The 25162-nt window shown below is 34.2% G+C and overlaps 1 protein-coding gene across 1 annotated transcript in view; it reads left to right on the top strand.

Annotated features, from left to right (window-relative positions):
• Positions 1 to 25162, top strand: part of CACNA2D1 (calcium voltage-gated channel auxiliary subunit alpha2delta 1) — a 128223-nt gene that overhangs the window by 11889 nt on the left and 91172 nt on the right. Inside the window, exons 2-5 of the mRNA XM_072399049.1 lie at positions 6315 to 6446; positions 13664 to 13733; positions 17648 to 17698; positions 20225 to 20324. Of these exons, the coding sequence (XP_072255150.1) occupies positions 6315 to 6446; positions 13664 to 13733; positions 17648 to 17698; positions 20225 to 20324 (353 nt within the window). The remainder of the gene's footprint in view (positions 1 to 6314; positions 6447 to 13663; positions 13734 to 17647; positions 17699 to 20224; positions 20325 to 25162) is intronic.

Raw genomic sequence — 25162 nt, 5'->3', positions numbered from 1 at the left:
TTCAGTGAAAGGAGTAACTTGATAAAGTGCTCTTCATTTGATGTTTAACCCCTACAATATAAATATATATAATATAGGCTCTGTTTAAAGCTTCGAATCTCAAAATAGTTGGGTTTGCTTTATTTTTTTAAAAATTTTAATGAGGTTAAATGTGTATTAAAAAAAAAATTAGTGTATTCCTTCACAGCTACAAGCCAAGTATCAGTGTGTATGTGTGTGTGGGCACGTGTGTACTATTTATACCTATTTGTGTACAATTACTCTAAATACAGATTAATAAAGGTAATTTGCAAGGTGCATGTTGCTATACTTTACCACAAAATTTTCTTTGTTTTGTTAACAAACTACATGCCTTTATTTATACAAAAATATGTCAAAATATAAGTAATTAGCACACTACTTTCATTATCATTTATTTTATGTTATCTAGCATGGATTCCATATGACTGAATGACAGCAGGTCATTTTACCTTCTTCTGTCAAGTTTAAAGATTTAGTGGTGCCTGCAGCAGTTTTATTGCTCCATTTGTACCCAAATGCGGGTCCATTCTGATCAGGTAAACCGTGAGGTATGCCATTGTACTGATGGTCCAATTAGAAAGTGTGGGTAGGTGAAATGCAAGTAAAACTTTCAGGTAAAATTTAGTCAAATAATTTGTATTAACCAGTATTTACAAGAATCAGTGAGCTGCTTTGTTAATCATACTGTCCGTCGCGAGGCAAGGCTGCTTTACCTTATATACTGCTGATGTGTCTATTTGAAAGAGAACACAAAAAGATGTTTTGTATCTTTACATTTTTAGACCTTTCCAGTACTTGACTATAGTGGATCAAAATGCCACAGAGATGAAAAAAAAAATGCTGACTTTTCACTGATTATGGCCCTTCAATGTGGCAGCTCCTAAACTGCCAATAAAACAACACACGTTGCTAGAAACCCATAATTTAAAATGTTTAATTCTTCATCATTTACCAACTGTAGCCAAGTGACCTTTCTACGGTGATGAATCACTGTCCAGTACTGTCTAAAGATCAAGTATTGTAGAAGATTGTTGCTAATCACATTAAAGCACCATAGAACTCTTAAAAGAGTTGGAAAACACGCTCATCTTCTTGATTGTACATTTTTCCAACTTGACAGTGATGTCAGATGCTCACAGATAATTCACTGCAATCTACCGGAGGTAAAGCTTTGAATATTACTTTCTCAAAATAGAACGGGAAGTAAAACCTGCTATGCATTAAGTAAGCAGAAGAATGGGACTTGTGATGCAGAGTTGATCATAAACTGAAATATGAGCATAATTAAACTATTGACAGCTCAGTGGATAGTCCAAGATTCACTTAAAGATACTTAGGATTCACTTTATTAGTGTTCACTGCATAATTTGCAATAATTTTAAAATTTAGGTAATATGTGTAGAGAAACTTTCATTTAGTTAGAGTAGTAGAGTATTGTACCATGCAAGCCATCAAGTTTTTGTGGTTTATGAGATGGCCATCCTAAATTATTACAAATGTTTTGTATGGTTCACAAATTCTCAGAAACTATTATGAAAACTCTGATTATTCTGCGTCTTTTTAAAGGTTTTTATTACATATAAAAATGTACTTTTAGTTTTAATTCTCATTTCATACATTTTAGTGCTATAAAAATATATTGTATTTGCAGACTGATAGGATTACAAAGATTAGATCTGGGGTGTCTATAGTCCCCCATGTAATTACTGGAAAATTTGCATAGGAGATTAAATTATATACCGGTGTCTGAACCCACAAAGTGTAGCTGTAGCTTTTTGCATATAATTTTTTTCAAATTTAAAAACCAGAGCCCCATTGTTAAGAAGTTAATTTGTTGACCCTATCCATAGGAACATTTGGCATCCCTGTGGATTCCTCCTTTATTCATCAAAAGTTCTTAGAATCAAAGCAATTTGGGAACAAAATGCTTCTTTTATCGTTTTCTTTCTTTAGCTTACCAGAGCTTGCCAAATATAAAAAATGAGCTTCTGATCTACCACTATATATGTGCGTGTATATATATATATATATATAGAGAGAGAGAGAGAGAGAGAGAGAGAGAGAGAGAGAGTGTGTTTAATGTAAAAGTTTTACTGTGGTTTATATTTGAGTATGCACTGTATGCAAATAGTTAAAAAAGCAAACTAAACCTTTTTCAGCCCTAGGTTTTATGGAAATAGAGAATACTTTAATGATTAGTGCAGTAGGTGTATGTTCATACCTCATGGTGTTTGCACATCAGTCCCTAGCCACTTGTATGCTTCATGCTCGGTGCTATTTAGCAGTTAGTGAGTCTGTCAACACTGTACTGTGTGCAGTAAAAATTTTGTCACCAATAGGATTCAGATTTACCTTGGAAGTTTGAATTTTGATGATTCAAGAAAAGGAAAACAGCACAAGCTTTAAGAAGTTCACTTTTACTGATCTCCTATTGACCTTTTTGTGTATTTGTGTAGTAGATTATAGAAAATTCTATAAGATAAATTAGTGGCATTGATTTTACTTGTTTTCCTGGGAATGCAAGTTACTTTTTGATAGAAATAATTTAGGTTATAATATAAAATAAATAAATAATGAAATTGGTATTCTACCAACAGTGCTGAAATGCCTACTTTTGCACTTTATCAGTTTTTCTGTTCTTCTTTGTTTAACGTTTCAAGCAAGAGTGGCAACATCACATTAACGTGGGAGTATGTGTGCTCCCTAATACTTTATTAATTCTTCCTGAGCCAAACAAATGAAGCCACCCAAAGGGTTTTACCAATCACATTGAAACATACAAAATACATAAATTAATAGAAATAGGTGCCTTACTTAAACAACCTTACAGTCTAATCATTTCCCCTGAATATGTGTTTAATCAAAGTTTAGTTTTCACTAGGAGTACTTGATCTTCTTGAATGTATGAATATTAGATTCAGAGCACACATATTTTTTTTTACTCTTTCTCAATTACCTTGTTTGTAGCTAATAATGTTTTTGCATGATGAAAAGATTGAACAATTTTCTACTCTATATACGGCTGTATTATAACCTACTGTTTAATCAAACTTCTGCTGCAATACACCTAGGGAGCTGAAAAGTAATCAAGAAAAACGTAATCAAAAATTAAGAAAAATAGTTGTCACACAGGCATTACTAGTGGCAGTTTTATTTAAAAAAATATCCTCCTGTTTTTCTTTTTTTTTCACCACAGTCTGGATCCAAAAGTGTCTAATCTTAAGGCAGTTGATCAAATTTACAGAAAGGAATTGCACTAAATCAGGGAGAGAAATCTGCTAAGGTGATTGAAAAATATGTACTGTGGATTTACCAAAGTAGATGGACCTCTAAATTACTAGTAAATACAATCAGTTAGGGATGTGAGATATTATACACTTATTGAATTACCGTAATTGTTTACTGTAATTTACTGATTAAGTATTAGAGAATTTTCACTAAGAAAACAGGGAAGATTCACTTAATAATCTGACGATAGGAACATGCATGAACAGAAACTTGTTTTTTATGATTGGATGAGTGGTGAAATGTATTTTTTTTCCACAGTTATATTTTTTTTTGAGTGAAGATTCTGAACACTGTCAATGAATCAGACAAATTCAATACTGTGATGTAGAATGCATTCTAGCCAACAATAACATTACATGAAATGCAACTTTTTTTTTACTTATAGGCAGATAACATGAAATATGTCATATGTGTTAATATATGTGTTACATAATATGGAGGAATAATAAAAACAAGAATAAAAAATGAACAAAAGAAGTATTTTAAAATGACTATTAGGCACTGCAATAAAAACTAAAAATATATTCTCACTGAGTTGATATTATGCATTCTCGTTGTTTGACTAATGGTGTACTCTAAATATATAGGGCCACTATATTTCTTCAAAATTATTTTTTGTTACTATTTAATCTATTATATACATTATATGTTTAGGCCAACATTTTAAATGTTCATCATTTCTTAACATTTTTTTCTAGCAATGCATAGTTACTGTGGAAGAATAATATTTCTTTATACATAAGCATTAATCATAAATTACTTTATATTCATAAGGCTGGATGAGACCCAAGCCCATACCAATGTAATATGTGTGTACTTAGTCATGTAAACAGCTACTTTGTGTTGTCCTTTACTTACCCAATACCATCTAAATTATGATTTCACATACTAATTTTCTGGTAGTACAATCCCTACAGAGATCTTTGTAATAGCAGGGATGTAAGTTTATGACACTTTATAATTATTTTTCAATTTGTTCATATAAACAAACGACAATAATGGTACTGCGCTAACTTGAACAATACTTTTCTAATTATGGGTTTATTCATTCTGAGCATTGTGTTCCCACATATTCCCTATTGTATATTTCTGTTGCAGCGCCCTTGTTGCCTTTTTTTCAAAAACAGTAGCATTAGGACTTTAAACCAAGGATAAAGTCACATATTTAATTCAGTAATCCATTGAAAAGTTTCTTTATTGTATATGTGCAATATTCTCCCCAAGATTTGTTTTAAACTGGGTGGGAAGAAGCTGTAAGTGGGTGAATGCCCGTGTTGTGTCCCAACTCTTGGGTAACCACCCAAAAACAGCCGGGTGATCACTGAAAAGTGCTAGGTGGTGCGCCCAGCTAAAAGAGTCTGGGGAGAACACTGGTGTTTCTTGAATTAAGAAAAAAGTACATTTTGTCAAGGTTTCCAAAACCCGTATTGCAAAGACAAGAAAAAACATTTATAACACTTGTTGTGTTTGTGTTTGCACAAGGACAACGTTAGATAAGACTGGACAATGAGAATCTGAGGTGTAGTACGTCCCCACTCAACATCCTTCCCAAAAACAAAAGAGTTGGTAAAATTCCTTCATGAATACTCAACTTTTCTTTTTTCCTTTTATACAAGGTGCATAAAAAAGCCCATGTCTTAATACCCACAACATCATATACAACTTGTATATTGTATTGTGGAGTAAGTGGGAAAGTTCGGTAACGTTGGTAACATACAGATCACAACAAAACCATGCCACCTAAAATACACACCAATATTTTTGTGTTTGTGTTCCACTTTAACGGATCAGCAGTGGTACCATGCTTCAGTAACCAGAACATGCCCCGACACCAAAACATTTCAGAAGAGTTTCAGAAGAGATAATATTTTACCAACATGGTTCATTTTGGCAAAGTTGTGCAGTGGTATAAGAGTTCGTAAAGCCATTTTAGATTGTTGTGAGAATGCAGAATAGGAAATTTAAGATATAAATATATAAAGAAAAGTATGTTTGCCCTTTTTTTACCCTTTTATCAATGTTGAAAGTACGTAAGGTGATAATAGGCAGAAATAACAACAATTTACTAAATATTTGACCACTGTATATACAATTAAAAATAAATGATAAATTATGAAATATGTGAAACTGAACAGTAAAACTGAAAAATGTAATTTACATTGTGTTCTGGGTGTATTTAATGTGCTTCTTTCTAAATTAGCGACAGTATTATATTTTTAAGCTGGAGGTAAATGCAAATGGCATAATTCATGATAGCCAGTAACTTGAACTTTTGTGTTACTATCAATTTCCATGTAACTGACCAAAAAACATTAATCTGTTCATGCTGCAGAAAACGAATTTCATCATACCTCAAGTTCACCCTCTAACCGACCCAGTGCATGAATATTCATGCTCACATAACTGATCTTTCTCAGAGTGATCATATCCATAAACATGAAAATCTTCTTAAGTTACACTAATGAGCACTGTGTTGGGAAGCTATTCCCTTATCAGCTTTAAAGGGCTAATAAAACCACGATGTGTAATGTCCTTAGTTCAATTTCTTCTTCTTATTTGTTTTTTACATGATCTTTGGCTTTTCTAATGACCATTCTGAATAATCTTAGTTCTGCAGCTGAAACACTGAAGACCTGTCAATTGTTTAGTTATTGAATTATAGAAATTAAAAAAGAAACAATGGCACAACAGTGACCCAACTAAAAATCTAAATGATGTTAAAGTCAGCTAATATACCTAATTTACTGTCACATTAGCTACAATTACTGTACATAGCCATGCTACAATTTGGACTTTCTTACAGGCTTAGTATAGGTTCCTACTCCTTATATCATGCTGACAAGCAGCATACCTTATGTAAAAACAGAATAAGGAAAGTATATGAGTCTCAGATTGTTTCTTGGGTTCAGCATGTCTAACTATGACACATTGATGATATAGAAAAGTGCCAAGAAAAGTATCCTCTTACAAATATATCTAACAGAGCTTTTGATTTTTTTTTCCAGCGACTATAGTGTTAAATGAGCTAAACTGGACTGCTGCGTTGGATGAAGTATTTAAGAAAAACTCGGCTGAAGACAAAACCCTGCTATGGCAAGTGTTTGGAAGTGCAACTGGACTGGCCAGGTACTACCCAGGTAATGAAAAGAAAACTGTTACATACAAAGCTTGTTTATTTATCAGGACATTCCTTTTATACTTGTTTTATTTTATTCTTACATTGGTGTTATCAAGTGAAGCATCACTTGGCAATTTAGTGGTACCAACCTATATACCATGTATGCCCTGGGCCTACTTCCAGCTATAGGTCCTGCTGAGAATAGTAGGGTCTGGGTCCACTTTCAGGATAAAAATAAACCCACTTGATTTTTTAGGGGGTTTAGCATATCAACATAATGGCACATTCCACATAGGGAGTACCTTAGTTAAAGAAGAATAAAGAATGGAAGGTGAAGGGCAATGTATATCGGTACTTTATGTCATGTATTTCAGGTGCATGTATACTTTGCATGAAACATACAATACATAACATACCAGAGCTCATAAAAAGCACAATTTGTGGAATATAAAATTAACATATATGACCCAAATAACAGTACATTCTTCACACAGTACATCTGTATACTATACGGTGGTTTTTTTCTTACTTGATTTTTTTATGTTTTTGCTTTGCTCAGTACTCAAGGGAAGGTGAACAAACACACCGACATTTTAGAGGGAAAAAATCAATAGTAAAAGCTTTGCCATTCTAAGAGCTACTAGATTTTTTCAGCAGGGTCTGGCTTTTTCTGGTGTTAAACAGCACTTACAAGTCTAAACCACTATCTGAAGTTTAAAAGAAACATAATAATGTAAGAAAGAGTTCATTTGTGCCCTACCTATAAATCTCAGGGGCATTTCTTGTTACAAATATTATGGAATATAGGACTATATAAAAGTGCAATGTAAAGGATATAAGGCATGTTAACTATAACTCTGTGCTTTTTCACTCATTATTGTGAAACAAATGTTTTAACGTACATAGAGCAGACAGCCAGTTTACTGTCTACCCGAATCTGTCTGAGTACTCAGTAAATGCTGTATATTTTTAACATTTAAGCATTTAATTAAATGCTTGAGAAATGGCCAAAGTTCAGTTACAACTGACGATCAGAAATGATCTTTTAGTGTTCAGGCACCTTGTAAAAATTACACTCTGAGCTGATAATCTCTTTATCTTCTCAGTGGTGAAGTCAGTAGGAAACTCGCTGACCCTATCTCACACACAGCGTTATTTGATGGAAGATAGTTTTGTAGGCATGAAATCACTGTCAGGAAAAGCTTTCATCTGATATCACCCCAAGTGCATGCACTACCCAGCTCATTTTTCAGAAAGACCTAATGGCAGCTCAATGAAACACAATATAGAACAGGGAAATCTGACTTTTGTTAAATTTTACCTGTATACTGGTTATACAAAATGCATTTGCTTATACTAAACGGATTTTGAGCCATAAAAAAATGATACATTTGTATTATTATTATTTTTGTTAATCACTTTAGGATCCACTATAGTACATACACATCATGGAGCAATGTATTAAAGCCTATTGAACTTTGATATGAGATAATGGATTACTCTTACTTATTTTTTTCATGAAATCCCCTAACAGCCATGTGAATATGTAACCACTCTCCCTGGGCATGTCTATTGTCCTATATTTTTTAACTGGAAAGGAGGCAACCCTATCCCTAACTCATGCACAACTGGTCAGCTGAGGTCCTAGACAGAGAGCTGGAGCCAATAGGAGAGACTTGGTCAGAACAGTTCCATGAATGATGTCGGACGGCCTCTGTACACATGTCAGATTCTCATCTGAGACGAGTCATGCGACTCGTATCGGAAAAGAATCATCTGATGTTTGTACGTAGCCTAAGGCTGGGACAATTTTAGAAGATTTCATGAAGCCATATATACATTGTAGTTCTATTAAATGTTACTAATAAAAATATGTTTAATTAAAAATTCAACGGCACATGGTATAGTGTAACAAAAGTCTGACTTTTAACATGGACCATTAAGGCAGGTGGTTATTACAACTGATATTACCTGCCTGATCACTGCCCAGCTGTCAAATTGTGCTAAGCTGTGTATGCCCATTCACAGCTCTACATTGGTTTCCAGGGAAGCCAGAAATATTAGCTTTCTTTGTGCATGTCAGGAATAAATGAACGCCAGGGAGTTACAATATACTGGCACAACCAATCAAGATGTCTTCAGGAAGTAAAGAAGAAAGAATATGGTGGCTGTCTGCGTTAGAACAGGGATAGGTGACTATAACAAGTTTAGTTCCACTTTAGGTGGAGTTAGTATTAGCATATCTGTAGAAGGCAGTCAATCATTCTTCATGACCCAAGATTACTGCATGGATACAAAAGCATTAAAAAAAGTAGGTTTGCACTTATATCACTGGAAAACAATACTAGTCATATAAAATTACTAAGCATAGCTGGTATCTGTCTCCCTAAAAGAAGAAGAATGTTATGTTTATGAATGAGCTTGTCTAGTTTGATTTTGAAATTTCAGTAAATGTAATATTATGCTGAACTGTCAGTAGCACTGAAAGTATTTTTTCCTAAATTTCAAATATTTTTTTTTGTTCCTAATGGAGTCATCTATTGCTAATTTTATACCATCTGCAGAAATATTGTTTGTATTATACAGCACTGGAATTAGAAGCTGAAAAAATGTCATTTGTGAATATAAAAATAGACACACTGTTCACAGCCAAGAGAGTAACATATGGCAAAATAAGAGCTTGCCACACACAGCTGTAACAAAGTTAAAAAGTTAGATAGTGAAATATCATTGTATATTTAGCAAAGTAAAGCCTTATGCTCTCAGTGTATTTACAAATACAAATAGTAACGATGTGAAAACCTTATTCTTTACCAAACAGGTTTGTATCTAGTTTTATATCTGCTTTTTAAACATATACCTGCTCTATTTGTCAACAACCTATTTATATAGAAAAATAATTATTAGAAAAAAATGATTTTATTAAAGTACCCCTACTCCTCAATAAAAACTTTCAGATTTGATGTATGCATAAAATGTAGACAGGTGGCTACACATACCCAGGGTTATTCATTAACAAAAATGATAATATGCCTGATTTTTTAAAGCTGTCCAAGGCTGGAAAGGATACACTTTCATCAGTGAAGCTGGTTGATCTAGCAAACCTGGAATAGATCTGGTCCTGGATTGAAAACATTTGCTAACAAATAATTTTGAAGAAATCCATTCCAGATTTTGTAGATTACCCGGCTTCACTGGTGAAAGTTTATCCTCTCCAGCCTTTAAGAGCTTTATTAAATTACACCCAATGTGTACAAAAAGTGAAGAACATTCTGCAGGAACATTCACCCACTTTATTTGCCCTCATGGCCATTGTATCTTAGACAGAAGGTCAGGAGAAACCCAATAGGAATTGTAAAATAAAAGCATTTTATTAGAAAACACACACATACGCTAAGAGTCTATTCAGACTATTGCATTTAAATAAAACATGGTGCAATATGTATTTTGTTTGTGGTATCAGTTATTGTAAATGACAGTAGCTACCATGCATTACACATTGCAGTGTACCACTACAAGGAGCGTGTACAATAATTGGTCCATCCGATGCCAGTTATGGCATTCAGTGCAAGGGATGCCTGTGACCAACCAAAGAAAACACCCAAACAGAATGAAGAAATGAGAAAAATATTAGCATTTCTATAGATTCATATACGTGTGTGTGTATATATATATATATATATATATATATATATATATATATTTTTATATTCATACATTTTTATGATTACTGCCATATGGAGTTAAAAAATATATATTCATTTATTATTATATGAATATTAAATACCTACATTCCTCCAGGTGGTCATAATAAAAACCCTCCAACAAAATAATTTACTTTTATATTTTAATATTTTTTTAATGATATCCAAACTTGCACCTCTAATAACTGGAATCTATATTTTTTAACAAGAAGCCAAACCATAATACCTCTTCTCTCTTTGATGAATCAGACATATTACTATTAGTTTTAATGGTAACATTCAAAATGAAGATTTTAGAATGCATTATATAGTTCTGTTGGTTCATGTATCAGGGTCGTACATGTAAATTATATTTAATGAACTGTCTTCTGACTGATTCTATGTTATTAGGCATTTAGGCTTAATTAGCCTCTCAAGACCCTGCAGAGTCTCCCTTTGCATTTGTAGAATGAAAATCAGAAATGTGAATGCAGATATCCCATCGGAATAATATTTTTATCTGAGTAATCCAAAGATCTGATAAGTTTTAGAAAATGTGGCATATGTCTAAAAATGTTCTAAATTTTTTAAGTAGTAATTTGTGAGTACTGGGGATTAAACAGGTTGATAATGAGCAAGGTACTCCAGTGAGAATGGAGAATGTCAGAACTACTTTTTTCCAGCAGGGCATTGATTCCCCATGGCTTTTTTAACTGCTATATTTGGCTTCCTTACACAAATAAACAAACACATTTTGATTGATATACAATGTTATAAATAAATTTTTTATTACAATAATATCCATTTAGGCACTGCATGTCTTGCTAACTGATATTTCTACACTATTAAGAGCTTGTGTCTAGGGCAATTACAATTAGTGAAACTAAAAGTCCATTTGGCTTTAGGGTAAAATGGGTACAGTGCAGTCATTTAAACTATTAATTATATCAGAAATCATTTAATTCTAGTTGTATTAGTTATTATAACTATTAATCTATTTTGAAGGCGGCTCATTATTTATTCCCACTAGTAATTAATGGCTGAAAGACCAATTTGTCTTGGTAAAGCAAGTGTCTGTACTAAATTTGTTAGTAATATCTTCCATGGCCCCACAACTCCAGTACATTTAACTTTTATTCTTGACATCTCTATAATATAATATAATATACATCACAATATCATTAAATAATTAATTTGGCCATTGTGCACTACAGGTATTTTGTATGGTATTTAATGGCTAATGGGCTTCTCAACAATGTTCTATTCACATAGTTGCATCACTAAATTGGGGGCTGGGAGTTTAGGCGGTGGAGCTAGAACCCAACCCCAAAATGCAAGGCCCTCTGTTTCCTGCACTCAGTAGGTAGTTCTAAAGTAAAAATATTGTATTGGGACATGGTATCCTGTGACAGACTCCAAAGCTAAAATAAGTTTAGGTTTAAGCCTTTTTACACAGATTTCTGTAAGTTTGCAAAAGCAAATTCAATTTAAGCATGATGCAGTAAATAGTTTTCTAACTACATGATGTGTCTTTTTTACAAAATCTGCTGCCAATGTTGTCTACAGCCTCTGCCATGCCATCTGTTTGGGTACATGCATGGTGAAACACAGGACTGCACCATAAAACTTGTCGGGAGCAGTACCTCAGTTAGACATGTTAGCCTCAAAATACCCCCTTGACCTTCCTCAAACCCCTTCCACCCAAACATTCCCTGCTACTTATGTCACAATCTACGGCCTCTAGGCCTAAAGGTAATGAAGTTTTCAAAGTGTTTCAAAGGCTTAGGAAATGCCAGAAAATCAGGCTAGTAAGATCATCTGAACATTTTATTTCTACCACATCAAGCCCTCCATTTCCAACAGCATTCCAAGATGGGTGTCCTTTCCACAACTGCTAGATCCAAAAAAATAAAGTGTCCCCAAATCTCCATGCCAAGTACCTAAACGTCAGCTTGGGAAATTTTGTTTGTAACTGCTTTTGTTGGAGCTCATAGAATCAGCCTCCATCTTCAAGTTTATGAACTGTGTTTCAACACAGGACCAGGTACTAATGTACCATTACTTTGCCCAGAAGACCAACCCTGCTCTCCACCAGCACATGAAATGTAATGTGTCTGTGTTGCTGGATAACACTGTCAGCAGCAGGAAACACATGACCACAGACACATGGTTCAGTTTGTATGAGTAGGGAGGCTAAATATCCTTCATTACACAATTGGTAGATTTTTGGAGCTGGCGGTGATGTCACACATCTTGTCTCATTTGTACTCCCTCCTTCCAACTCCTTGTAATCAGCAGTCTTTCCAAACTAACCAGAGCATATACAACATTTCAAGCTAAATGCTTTAATGCTGTTTTGCAGCTTATATGCCTTAGGACGGGCACCACACTGGGTCAAAGTTGCTGCATCTCTTGAGGTACTGGCCTAGAAGTGTACACTACCTGACTCGTCTTTTTTTTTGGGTGCAACACCCTTTTTTTAATAAAAAAAAAAGGCACAGAAGCGCCCCCTAATTGCCTAGGCGATCGAGAATGAATGGGAGCTCAAAGCCTTCCTGGGATACCTACGTCACTTATCCCGGGAGGCTCTTGGGTGCTCCTTCTGCGCATGCTTGAGCATGCCTAAGTGACGTACGCTGAAGAACCAGGAGGAAAAGGAAATGATGGAGGCTCCCAGAGCGCCAGCTCCCTGACGGATGCCGGGACAACGCGGGACCAGATGCAAGACACCCCTGGAGAGATCAGACTGCCCTGTGGGATTGAAGGTAAGTGTATTTTTTTTTTTGCAAATTTGAGTTTAGTTCCTCTTTAAGTTCTTCCTTGACCATGGCATGTTTGATAGGAATGCAGCAATTCTCATCAGCTGCCTGCTAATCATTTTATCGCCTGCCACAATGGAACTCAACATTGGCCATGCTGCTCAGGCTGCACCAACATCAGCCATCAATGAGCAAAATTATGGTTTAAATATACATTTTAGTATATATTTCAAGATGAAACCTGCCTTGTCTCCCCCTAATAAACTGTGGACTAACCAAGCTGCTTACATATTGTCTGGTTACTACAAAATAACCTCTTGAAGCTGGTAAATAGGCCTGATATGTCATAGGAAAAAAGTTCAATTTCAAAAACCAGCATCTGCACATTTGACTGCTGGCAGCAGTGAGCAATAATAATAACGCTCACTGCAGCCCCTATTCATTCCTTTTGGGACTGCCGCAGGATGATGCTACATGTAGGGCTTCACCAAGCCGCAGCATTTCCTGGCGTGGTGAAGCAGTAAACCCACTGCAACCTTACTGTCAGTGTAAAGTGTAAAGTACCACTGCAGTTATAATTTAAAATATATGGTTAATGGCAATATATTATACTAAATATATCAAAAAGTATATCAAAATATAAACAAGTCTTCTGATCAAATAATATAATGCTAACATTTGTACAACATTTTATGACACACAATTAAAGGCAATGCTATGCTTCTTTAATCAATAAACATAAAAGGTATTATCATACCCAAAATTGCAATAATAGTAATATTTTGTCTGTTTAGCTTCTCCATGGGTGGACAAGAGCCGAACTCCAAATAAAATAGACCTTTATGATGTTAGAAGACGACCGTGGTAAGTTTCTGTATATTTATGCACTTATTTATTTTTTCCTGTGATGCATACACTGCTATGTGCTTGATAAATTAAAATAAAATATATACACTTTAAATTGCAACTAAGGCAATGACAAAGCAGGGCTCATTTGATTTTGCAGCTTCATTATTTTTCATTATAAAAAGACATTAAACAATGTTACTTACAAATTACGGTGTAATGAAACGTGGGAGATGAAGTGCTCTACCAGAATTGCTGTGCTTTCTGTGCAGCTTAACATGAGTACAAGCAATATCCATAACATTTGTTGTATCATTTAATTGGAAATTGTAATCCTATCAAACAGCATTATCTTAAGAGAGGCCTAATAATGAGGAATACCTAAATATAAGCTTTTGTCTGATTTCTCTGTAAATAGAATTCATGATTAGATTTTTATTGTATGCTTTTTTTCTAATACAATTTTTAATTAAATACTTTTGAGCATTATTTGTTTCTGAGTTAAAACAAAAATAGGTATCATAGTTAATGAATAGGTTTGTTTTACTAAAGAAGTTTAGGCTAACTCAGCAAAATTAATTATTACAATGCAAGGGAATCTTCACTTTACAAAGAATACCCAAGGTACATGCAAGGAAATGTAAAAAAAAAAATAAATATATTTACTTGCCCTTGATTGGATGGTTCAAGCGAGCAAAACTTCAACTTGTTCACTAATACGAGAGCAAATTCTCTTGCATGAGGATAATTCACTTTTGATAGGTATACAGAATTTGTTCCTTAAGTAAACCAATCAATGTGGTTATTAAGTTCTAAATGTACAAGCATTTTTAATCATTTCAGTTGAAGAGTCTAGCAAAGAGTCTGAACTAGCAAAGAACCTTTTTATATAACATTTTGTATTTTAAAAACATTTCATCTTACATTCAAGTACATTCTGCAGTGTTTCTGTAATATATAACAGACATATTGTAGATAACTCAATAACTATCTATTCATCTGCTTCTGACAATTAAAAGGTTAAAGTATTCCTAACAACAGATGCAATTTATTTAGTGATCTTTTGAGTTACAACTGGAAAGAAAGTTAGGGAAAATCCAAACTTTGAGTAGGGGTGAAAGATATTTTCCAAACATTGGAGATTTTCATTCACTTTTAGTTGGGTAAATGACAGCAGTTGTTTATAAGCATTCTCTATCTGAAACAAAGAAAAAAACTTTAGATACATTTTAACATTGTATGACATACCTCCCCTCTAAAATAATAATAATAATATTAAAACAGCCAAATGTAAAAACAAAGCATATCCGTATGCATTATATCATAACCATAGCTTCATGGACCAGGTCCAAATGCAAAAACAAAATACACACAGGTACATATATTTCTGCCTACTGCCAAGATTTAGGTAAATCGTAAGAACAATTTGTAGTGTCCATAGAAAATAAGTCACAGCGGTGGTGCATCTCATTAGAAAAATGTGCACAGACTTGCAAAAAAGGAATAGGAATTGCATGAAAATAATCTGGGTGCATTAAATTAAAAGGTTTTCCACAGAAAGAAAACAAGGGTGCTCTGCATGTTTATCCAGAAAGGATCTGGGAAATTATTCTTTTTCTCTTATTACAGTGCTCTGGATAGGGGGACTTCTTGTAAGCTGTTCGTCAGAGGAAACCTTTACTTTATCGGCTAATAAGAACCCGTATTTTACAACTAGGGAATACAATTTACCTAAAAGAGGTTTATGATTATAGACAATATATATATTCATTTATTACATATTTACGTCAAATTTATATATTTATATATATTTAAGTCCACATTACAGCAATAATACCACCTAAAACTCTCTTATCAGCCCTAGAATCGATGCAAAGCAGGTGCTTTTGCAATTAGGTAAGAGCTTTTGCAGTGCTTTTCCTTTTGGCCATTGACCTGGAAAACCTTTTTTTTTTTCTAGTTTTTTAGGTCAAGGACTCAATCTGTTTTTTTCTATACTATAAGTGTGTATTTTTCAACTGGTGTTCATTTGACGTAATTAATGATACTATTCAAAAGCCAATCACAATTCTCTAGAAGTCAGCAGGAACTTTTATGGAGAAAAAGTTTTAGGACTACTGCACTTTGCAGATCATAACAGAGGACCAAATATATTTTACATTACATAGTACATTACATGCTGTGTTCTTGTTAATGATATACAGTATAATGTAATTTAAGGGAATAATCATTCTGCAAAGAATAATTCACTAGGTACATGATTGGGCATTCTTTTCAAAAGGACTGTTTACTTCATTGTGTGAATTACCACCTGCAGATTGATTATTTACTTTCCTAAGTAAACAGCCTTTAATATATTAGCTCCATCTTTTGGTTTCATCCTTTGCATGGTAATAGATTATAAAAATTTATTTTAGATTTCGAATAGCTTGTCTAGATATTAGGTAGAGTCTGGTAAAAAAAATGTACATACATGATTAAAAATTAATACATAATTCTTACAGTGTCTATATATTGTTCTATCAGAAATTAATATTTGGTAAGATGCATATATTACTGTGTTATATCCTTAGAATTATTTTGAACAGATTTGTATTGTGATTTTCAAATTAGATGCATAGGCTTTGAGTACAAAAGTAACTACACGATGTTCTTTACTTTTGTGTTTTTAAAATAACTACAATACTTTGGTGGTATTATAACAGGAGGCCATTTAGGTTCTTGTATAAAAGACCTTCAGAGCTAAAAAATGTACATGCAAAATATAAGAAACACAATTGTTAGATGGTAAAACATTATCTATTGTCAGGCAATTTTATGTTTGTATCATGCTATGGGCAATGCTTCCAAATTAGAAATGCTTGTAAATGTAAAATGTTACTTTAGTTTTCTTTTTGAATGCCTCTAATACAGGGGTGCCCAAAACGTTGATCGCGATCTACCAGTCGATCGCAACCTGAGTCAATCGCAGATCCCTGCCTTACCCCTCTCTGCTGTTTCCTAGCAGCAGGGCTGCTACGTGTATAGGAATGCTGGGGATTCTTTCTGTGTGAGAAGGCGCGTGTAACAGTGGGGAGTGGGGAGGCAGAGAGGGCAGTCTGAGGTGAGCAGTGCTAGGCGGTTTCTTGTGCAGTGCGTCATTCTCCTAAGACAGGTGAACTGTAGCTTTCCTGTCCCTATGGTCTTGTAGTGCAATGTCTGTGCAATGTTTTGCCATTCAATGGGCCTGATTTATTAAAGCTCTCCAAGGCTGGAAAGAATACACTTTTACCAGTGAAGCTAGGTGATCAAGCAAACCTGGAATGGATTTCTTCAATGTCATTTGCTAGTAAATGCTTTGAATCCTGGACCAGATCCATCCCAGGTTTGTTGGATCACCCAGTTCACTGTTGAAAGTGTATGCTCTCCAGCCTTGGAGAGCTTTAATAAATCAGGGACAAAGTCTCATTAGCTCCAGTCACTTCTGTATCATACTTGGTAAATATATAAATAAATATATGTTTAGCATTTTTTATTGTTGGTAGATCATTTTGACTTGGTCAGAAAAGTGTGGGCCCCCCTGCTTTAATATATATGTTACATTCTGAGAAACTAAAAGAACACCCTACACAGGATATTTATTTAAATAGACAGTTGTCAATTGCTGCTAAATTATGCTGTCATATAATATTTATCTGGGCTGGTTCAGAAAAAATCCCCAGGGTAATAGCCTTACAGCACAACGAAGCCATTAAATAGGCATGAATTTCAGTTGTAAAGTTTTACATCCAACAGGGAGTCCAGGCCTCTGTTCCATATTCATCGTGGACCCAACATATTATTGACCTGGTCTTTATATTACACTGGAAAATGCAAAAAAAAAAAACTAATAACTTATATTATACCTATCTTAATTTTTTTTTAAATATTGATTTTTCTTATCCTTATTTTAGGTATATTCAAGGAGCTGCATCGCCAAAGGACATGCTTATCTTGGTGGATGTGTAAGTATCTTTTTCAAGTCATTGAAAATATGCTTCCTGTAGATCCCGTTCAAACATATTTATCTCATTATACATCCAAATCTGTACATAAAAGTCTTCATTGGTAATTCAGCAGGAATTCATCTACTTGTACAAAGCAATTGTATGTGCAGCAGTGTTGGTGGTGACTTTACTATTTTAGATAACAATTAATCCAAATTAAATCTAACTACTTACAATCTTGTTTCTATTGTCACTTATGCATAGGTCCCCTATATTATCTCTTAAATCTCTTACTTTGGTTGCCTAATCAGCAAGACCCGTGTCCAACATTATTCCTCCATTACCTTTAATTCCTTTTTATTCACCTACTTTAGCAAACATATAGAAAATACACTAGGGATGGCATGTCTACATCATATGCTGACTATAATTGTATTTATTGTCTTGGAAGATTCATAGTTGAAATGCAAAAGTTTGCACAAACTGCCCTTATATATGATAGGTATGAAGGACAAGCCAGAAACTCAAATGAGTAGAGTGTCAAGGACCAAACAACACAATGGTGGAGTGGAACAATAGTCCTCTGCGTGGGAGTTATAATCATAGCAAGGTTACCACAAATTGAAATGTTACATGGAATCTTTTCACATAATAAAATTTTCTGCGACAAATAAACCAAAGAGATCATATGTTAAAATATATAGTTGATTGATGTACCAATACAATTGTTTTTTATCTATTAGCATATATTAAGGACGTGAGTGTCCAGCAATGGTCACTAGGTATCCAACATATATTAAGCAGAATATATTTTTAATCTCTTTACAGATTGCTATATAGTAATTGATAAAAAATAAAATAAGATCCAGTCCTTGAATTTCCAAATTAGGTTGTCCTAAAAACACACAGATTGCAAAATAATACATTAGTTACTACAGTTGGATCAGTGGGCAGGGTTAAGGGGAAGTTAAATCATAAACTTAACAAGACGGGCTGGGATGACAAAACTCTGGCACAGGGGCATGAGTTCATTTAGTGCCGGCAACCACAGGGAAATCCAGGTTGTTCTGGGTATCCTGGGAGGCGTATCTTGGCAATTTTGAGAGCAATCAGACAGGTAAGAATGCTTTTTACAGAATGGAATCTATTTGATATTGGCAACAGTTTTGTACATTTTTCAAGTTTCCAAGTGGAACTGCATTCTGGCATAATGAACAACCAAACTTGTTTCCCAAATCCCTATTGCCCCTTGAGATATCCTTTTTGCTGATAGCAGCTCACATACATGATTAGGCATTATCCTGTTCAGGGGTAGAGCATTACAGGTGAGAAAATGAAAGTTGTTGCTTACATCAGTTAACCTGTTTGAAAGACAGGTGCATTTGTTTATGTTTAGATGCTTATTTCCTGTTCTCCATACATGGAAGCAATAATCTCCTCACATCAGGGAGCTGTGGCACACTTTCATTCTTCACAGGCTGCATATTATAGTGAAACTAAGTCTAAATGCTGCATCTATTATTTTTATACAGGATTTTGTTCCTAGAAGTATTATTAGTGTTGCAGATCTGTTTGAAGCCGTGGGAAAATTGTAACTTTTATTCTGCTTTAATGAATCATCTCTTTTCTTGCTATACAGAGCAAACTGGCCACAGATCAATGCAATTCAACAAATATTTTCTGTTATTATTAAAAAAACACAAAAACATTGGTTTTTAAATCATATTTAAAAAAAAACCAAAACATACCGATTGTTTAAATTCAGTATAGTAAATAGCTTGGCATGAAGCTTCGCTTTCTACAAACTGATGCTGTATTCACATTAAAAAACCTATTCAACCATAACCCAAAAACAAAAAAAAGAATGTTCCAAGGAGGATTATAAACTAGTACACATTACTGTTTATAATTATCTTAGTGTATTATACATCAAACAACTTGTTTAGTGCAGGAAAAAATATAATTTCACAACATCCCTGGGAAAAAAAGATATATCCTTAGTCTAGTCACATTTTCTTTTTTTTGCCTCCTAATTGATCTCATTCCCACATAGAATGTACGTTCTATTTGGCATTTATTTAGAGTTGCATATACTGAGTAAAAAGTGAGAGATTCAGTCTATTAAAAGCATCTGTTGGTTTCCACAGAGGGCTCTTTGTTAGGTTAATGTCAGGGGAGAAAGCATCAGGCTTGATGTGTCTAGTAGATTGCTTTGTAGTAAAAAAAATCTATTCTCTTGTTTGTCCCTTTGATGGAATAGATTGCATCTGATGCTTTAAATGGATTGAAATACTTTTATATTACTGCAATGTGTTTCATCAGCATTTGCAATCCCTCCTGTTTGAGCTTTGCCCTGAAGCAGACAAGTTGCCATTTAGATCTTTTTTAAATGCCTATTATCCGAAGAAGGAAGGAGGGATGGACATAGATAACCTGGAATAGCTTTCCAATTAATTTCATTGACACTGGACCTGAAAATGATTAGGATGTTTCAGGCAGATATATTTTTGTAAACCCTTCTCATTTTTATGTCTCTTTTTACAGAAGCGGCAGTGTCAGTGGTCTGACATTGAAGTTGATAAGAACCTCAGTGACTGAGATGTTAGAAACACTCTCTGATGATGATTTTGTGAATGTTGCTGCTGTAAGTATCTCAGTGGTATTGCTAGTTTCCTTTTTCTTGTTCTAAATTCATGTTGTGCTAATTAAAAAATAACAATTTTACCATAGATTTCTTCTTACAATCTGTACAGCCTTCATGTAACCTTATCCTACATTTACTCCAGCACAGCACAGATAGCAATAAAAACAATATATTCAATTCTAACCCATCCCAAATACTAAAAATGTGCAAAGCATTCATTAAAACTAATTGTAAATTACCTAAAATAAGCTAATAATTTTTATATATATAAGCTGTTATAAATATTAAAAATACAAATGCAGCATTGGAGGAAAATAAAAAGAACAGATGGTTTGTATTCAACTACTGACCATGTGATGCGTGACACGTGATTATACTATACTTTGGGTAAACCTGGTAAGTTAATAAGGAAGTTGATATAGGTGGAAAATAGTTTTTCTATTTACCTACACAGTCAATCTGAAAAAGCAAAAAGCCAGCCCTCCAGGTAGTAGCAAGCAAAGTCTCCGGTTTATTCATATGCTATAGCAACTGTTGTTTTGGGTCTGCACCGGGCCCATTGAAAAAATGGCATAGCAATGGCATGTGGCTGTGTGACAAAATGTCATGCAGCAAGGACCAATGAGCAGCCAGCAGGAGGGCTTAACACTTAAAGTGAAAACTAGAAAAGAATCAAAGCAGGCGGGATACTGGAACCAAAACAATTGCAAAAATATATAGACAAAGGAAGGGGGGAAGAAAAAGGATAGCTAAGCAACAAAATGCATAAATGAAGTAAGAGATTGTGTGAAAATACCACCAAACCAACAGGAATAATAAAAACAGGGAAAGATATTATAAAGTGAAGAGGTAATGGTAATAAAAATGGTAAAAACAATATTAAGTAGTAATAGGCATGTATAAGTAGTAATAGGCAATATTAAGAAGTAATAAAAGGCATGATAGCTAGAATTTAGAGTAAAACAATTTATAGAATGAAGAACAATGAATGAAAATAAATGAGTAAAGCAAATAACAATTAAAAAGAGAAAAAAATAGGTAAGACTATGAAAAAAATGTAAAGAAAAAATACAAAACAATAAAGAAAAAACATTATTAGTACAGAATAGAAAAAAAAAACAGTAGCATAAGGGGAAATAACAAGAGGTACAGTGCAAATCATAGGAAATAATACAATATGGGAGAACCAAGAAAGTGAGGCAGGCAGAAAGGGAAAGTAGTGAACAAAAAAAGGTAAAAACAGAAGGAGCACAGGGAGGCAATTGGTAGCGAATACCTGGTGTGTAATGATGCACAAAAGGCATTACACAAATGTATTATTGTGTATTGTGCACCTTTATTGAATGTATGTTAAGATTGATTGTTCTAGAAATTCAGGCCACAAGCTCCAATTTCCTCAAAAGGTTGAAATGTGCTTTTCTAATAAAACTGATAGGGTACGAAAGTGAACTAGCTGGATTTCAGGTTTGTCTTTTATTGACTAAACAAGCACTTAGAGATTCATTTGTTATCAATTTATTGTCTTGAAGAGACCCTGATTGTTTTTTATCATGGATTCGAAGACCAGAAATGTTTTCAGATGTTCTTTTTTCATTGTAACAGAGCGGCGCTCCATTCTATATGTAAAGCAAACTAAAAGAATTTGTGCACTGACTGGTACAAAGGAATTATCTTTATTTCGTCTTCAGATGAGACTTACACAACCTGTGCATAGGAGGAGTTGTTTTATAGGAAAGATGTTCCATTCTTTGTGAATATAAAGCACTCTTAGTGCATGCAGTGTCAGGTCTTTATCGAATGCTGTGTGGGTAGTACCTGATTATTGATGGCACATTTGTTCCAACATGCTGGCATCTTTTTTATCATGTGTAGCTGGCTGTATATGCACAGTTGATATTTTATCTCTCTGGAAATGACTTTAGTATTACTATAGCTGCACTATTGTTATTGCATAATGTTATAAATCACTAATGACTATGCTTCCTGCTTTTGGGCTTGCATATTATATGCAGGGGTGTAGCAGAAGTTGTGCATTTTGGCTTGCCTAGTATCCAAACTCCTTGAGGTTGGGCATATACCCAGAGATCTGCTGTGTCCTTTATTTAACTACTGAACGAAGGGATTTTGTGCTCAGTACTGAATTTTTATGCTTAAATATGTACTTAAAAATAGCAGTCCTGAGTTAAGATCAAGATAGTGATGACCCATTAAATGCAACAATAGGACCCATGAAGGTCCTCAAACAGCATAATATACTTTATTTTATACTTTTTCTGGATGTCTTTAGGCCAGTCATTTGGTGTCACATGGTCCCCTTGATCTCTTCTTTGGAATAGGTGCCCCTAAAAGATGCATGTGATGATGCCAACTTTGGTCTATTACACTGTTACAGATTGCCCTATAGTGACATCCCGTCAGGGAAGGTCCATGGTGTTTAGCTTTAGTTAATCATTTGTCTTGAGTTATACAACAAACATCAGAAAATTTGCTCCAAAATAAATATATCTGCCATAGCAATACACACGTCACCCTATATTCACATATGTGTTACAGGTACTATTTGGTTTTACCCGAATTTGGATCCCCTCTCATGTACTGGAGGTTTTTTATTCTAATAAAAAAATCCTGACTATTATAAATTAACTTTATATATGCATATAAGGTAGTGAAATAGACAAGAATAATCCTACGAATTCAAGATCCTCTACATCAGTGTACCATCTGTAGTATGAAGAGGCAACAGTTAAATAACCTTTATTGCATTTCATAACTCTTAAATATAGAATGAAGATGTTTTAATTTCAAGGGACACAGAAGAGAGATGAGGGACAAACATGCTGCTTCAGCCCCTTTAAAAAAGACTGATGCAAAGACATCAAGATGCAATCCCCAAATATCTCCTTCATATGCGTTCCCGACATGCAGTCCTCCAATTGCCTACATCCATCTTGAGAATTAAAATAAAAATAAAAGTGGCACTACCAATCATGTTGTTAGCAGAACCTTACCTATCATTATTCATGGTCACAGCTAAAAGATTAGGATATACTTTCTTGCCAGTGCAGGCAGGAAAATGACACTGTGACTTAATCAGCTGTATCAGGATTTATGCTGAAGTCTTGACGAACAAGAGGCTTAAATATTAATGTGCAGAACCACTTAAGTGCAGAGTTTTTAATTATACAGATGCATTTGTTTCTTCGTAAGCTGTGGCACGTGAGCAATCCTGCACCAGTATAAATCACTAAGGGTTAATATGTCAAGCATTCTCATCTTAATTTTCATTTCAACTACAGAAAAGTGTTCCTCTTTGCATGTGAATAGGAGCCTGCTGTTCATAAATGTGCAAATGTATGGGAATGACTGCCATTTCTTCCAAATAATTCAGTTATATGCTTTGACTGCACAAAGTGGTAAATGATAGGGCCAAATACTTGCTCTCTGCAAGTGTGATTTAGAGTCTTGGTTCCTTTGGCCGATGCAATAAGGATAATTTTAAAGTTAGTTTTTGGCTCTGGTGAAGCTGGATTTTTTTTGGTTTATTCTGACAGGTAGAGAATAAGTTACTAGTGGGAGTATATGAGTGGTTTTATTATTATAGCCATACCTTTAGTGCTGGGCTATGTTGAAACACCTTGAATGCAGACTGTCACTGTATATGTACACTGGTAGGAGCAACTGGTATATTATTCTTGACAATGAGAAATAACCAAGGATGAGAACACAATGCCTGGAATTAAAAAGAAAGCAGTGGAAGGAGTAATTCCAACCAAAAACGTAAGATGTTGGAGATCCATCATTCTAGTTTTTTATGCCTACATATTTCACTAGAAGACCCTCCGTGTCTTGTAATGTTGATAGACATATACAGCTTCAATTACGTGTTGTTTCCATAATTTGTGAAGAAATGCATTTGTTACAACTTTTTAATTATATTATGGTACTACAGTATTAGCATCACATTTGTATTTAAGTACACTCCTAAAATTTGTGAATTCGGACTGGTATGGAGTTATTGGGGGGGTGAGGTAGATACACAGTAAGTTACTTTTTAATTAACTGTTGGATTTCATATTGTAGCTTGATGCCTGAAGCTAGAAAATGTTTAAATCATGTAGTGGAGTGGTATTAATGTATTGATAATCTGCTGATTTTCAGGGCAGGTTTGATTAGGCTATTTCATATGTTTGTCAAATTTTTAAATATAAAAAGTTTTAATTTTAAAAGTATTTTCAATTACCAATTTGTCCTTTCTGGATATAAGAATTTAAGTGGAAGATGATGGTAAAATCAATACATCTCTAAATCAAAACCAGAGTGCCAAATAGCCTCCTATATGTCTAGTTGCCATTCAAGAATACTTATTATAGGTTTCCTCATGGGGCAGTATTTAGGAATCAGACATATCTGCTCAATCGATAGTGATTTTGAAAGGAAGCAGGATTACATGGGAATAGATTCCTGGATAAAGGCTTTAAGTTCAGGTGTCTAAGCAGAGCATACAAGAGAGCACAGGGAAATGAGAGACTTTGACACATGGTGGAAAAGACGATGAAGAGCTTAGAGATGAATTATTTATCTGTCTTAAGTATACAACAGGTACATGAATAAAATAATATGAGAGAAATTGATAAGATTATCAGATATGACTGGTACATACATTTTTGAAATAATACAAGTAGTCCCTGAAACTCCACATTTATATGAGAAGTAGTTCACTAAGAGATATATTGGTACACAATACACAATACTGGCAAGTTCAAGCAATTATTTTGGACATTCATGTATAATCATTTGTATGCCATTCATATTGGTAACTCTAAGCATAGAGACACTCA

This window comes from Pyxicephalus adspersus, chromosome 2 (assembly GCF_032062135.1).
Source record: "Pyxicephalus adspersus chromosome 2, UCB_Pads_2.0, whole genome shotgun sequence".
NCBI classification, from domain to species: domain Eukaryota; kingdom Metazoa; phylum Chordata; class Amphibia; order Anura; family Pyxicephalidae; genus Pyxicephalus; species Pyxicephalus adspersus.
The sequence above is the reverse complement of the archived record's forward strand: the minus strand, read 5'-3'. Positions and strand labels throughout refer to the sequence as shown.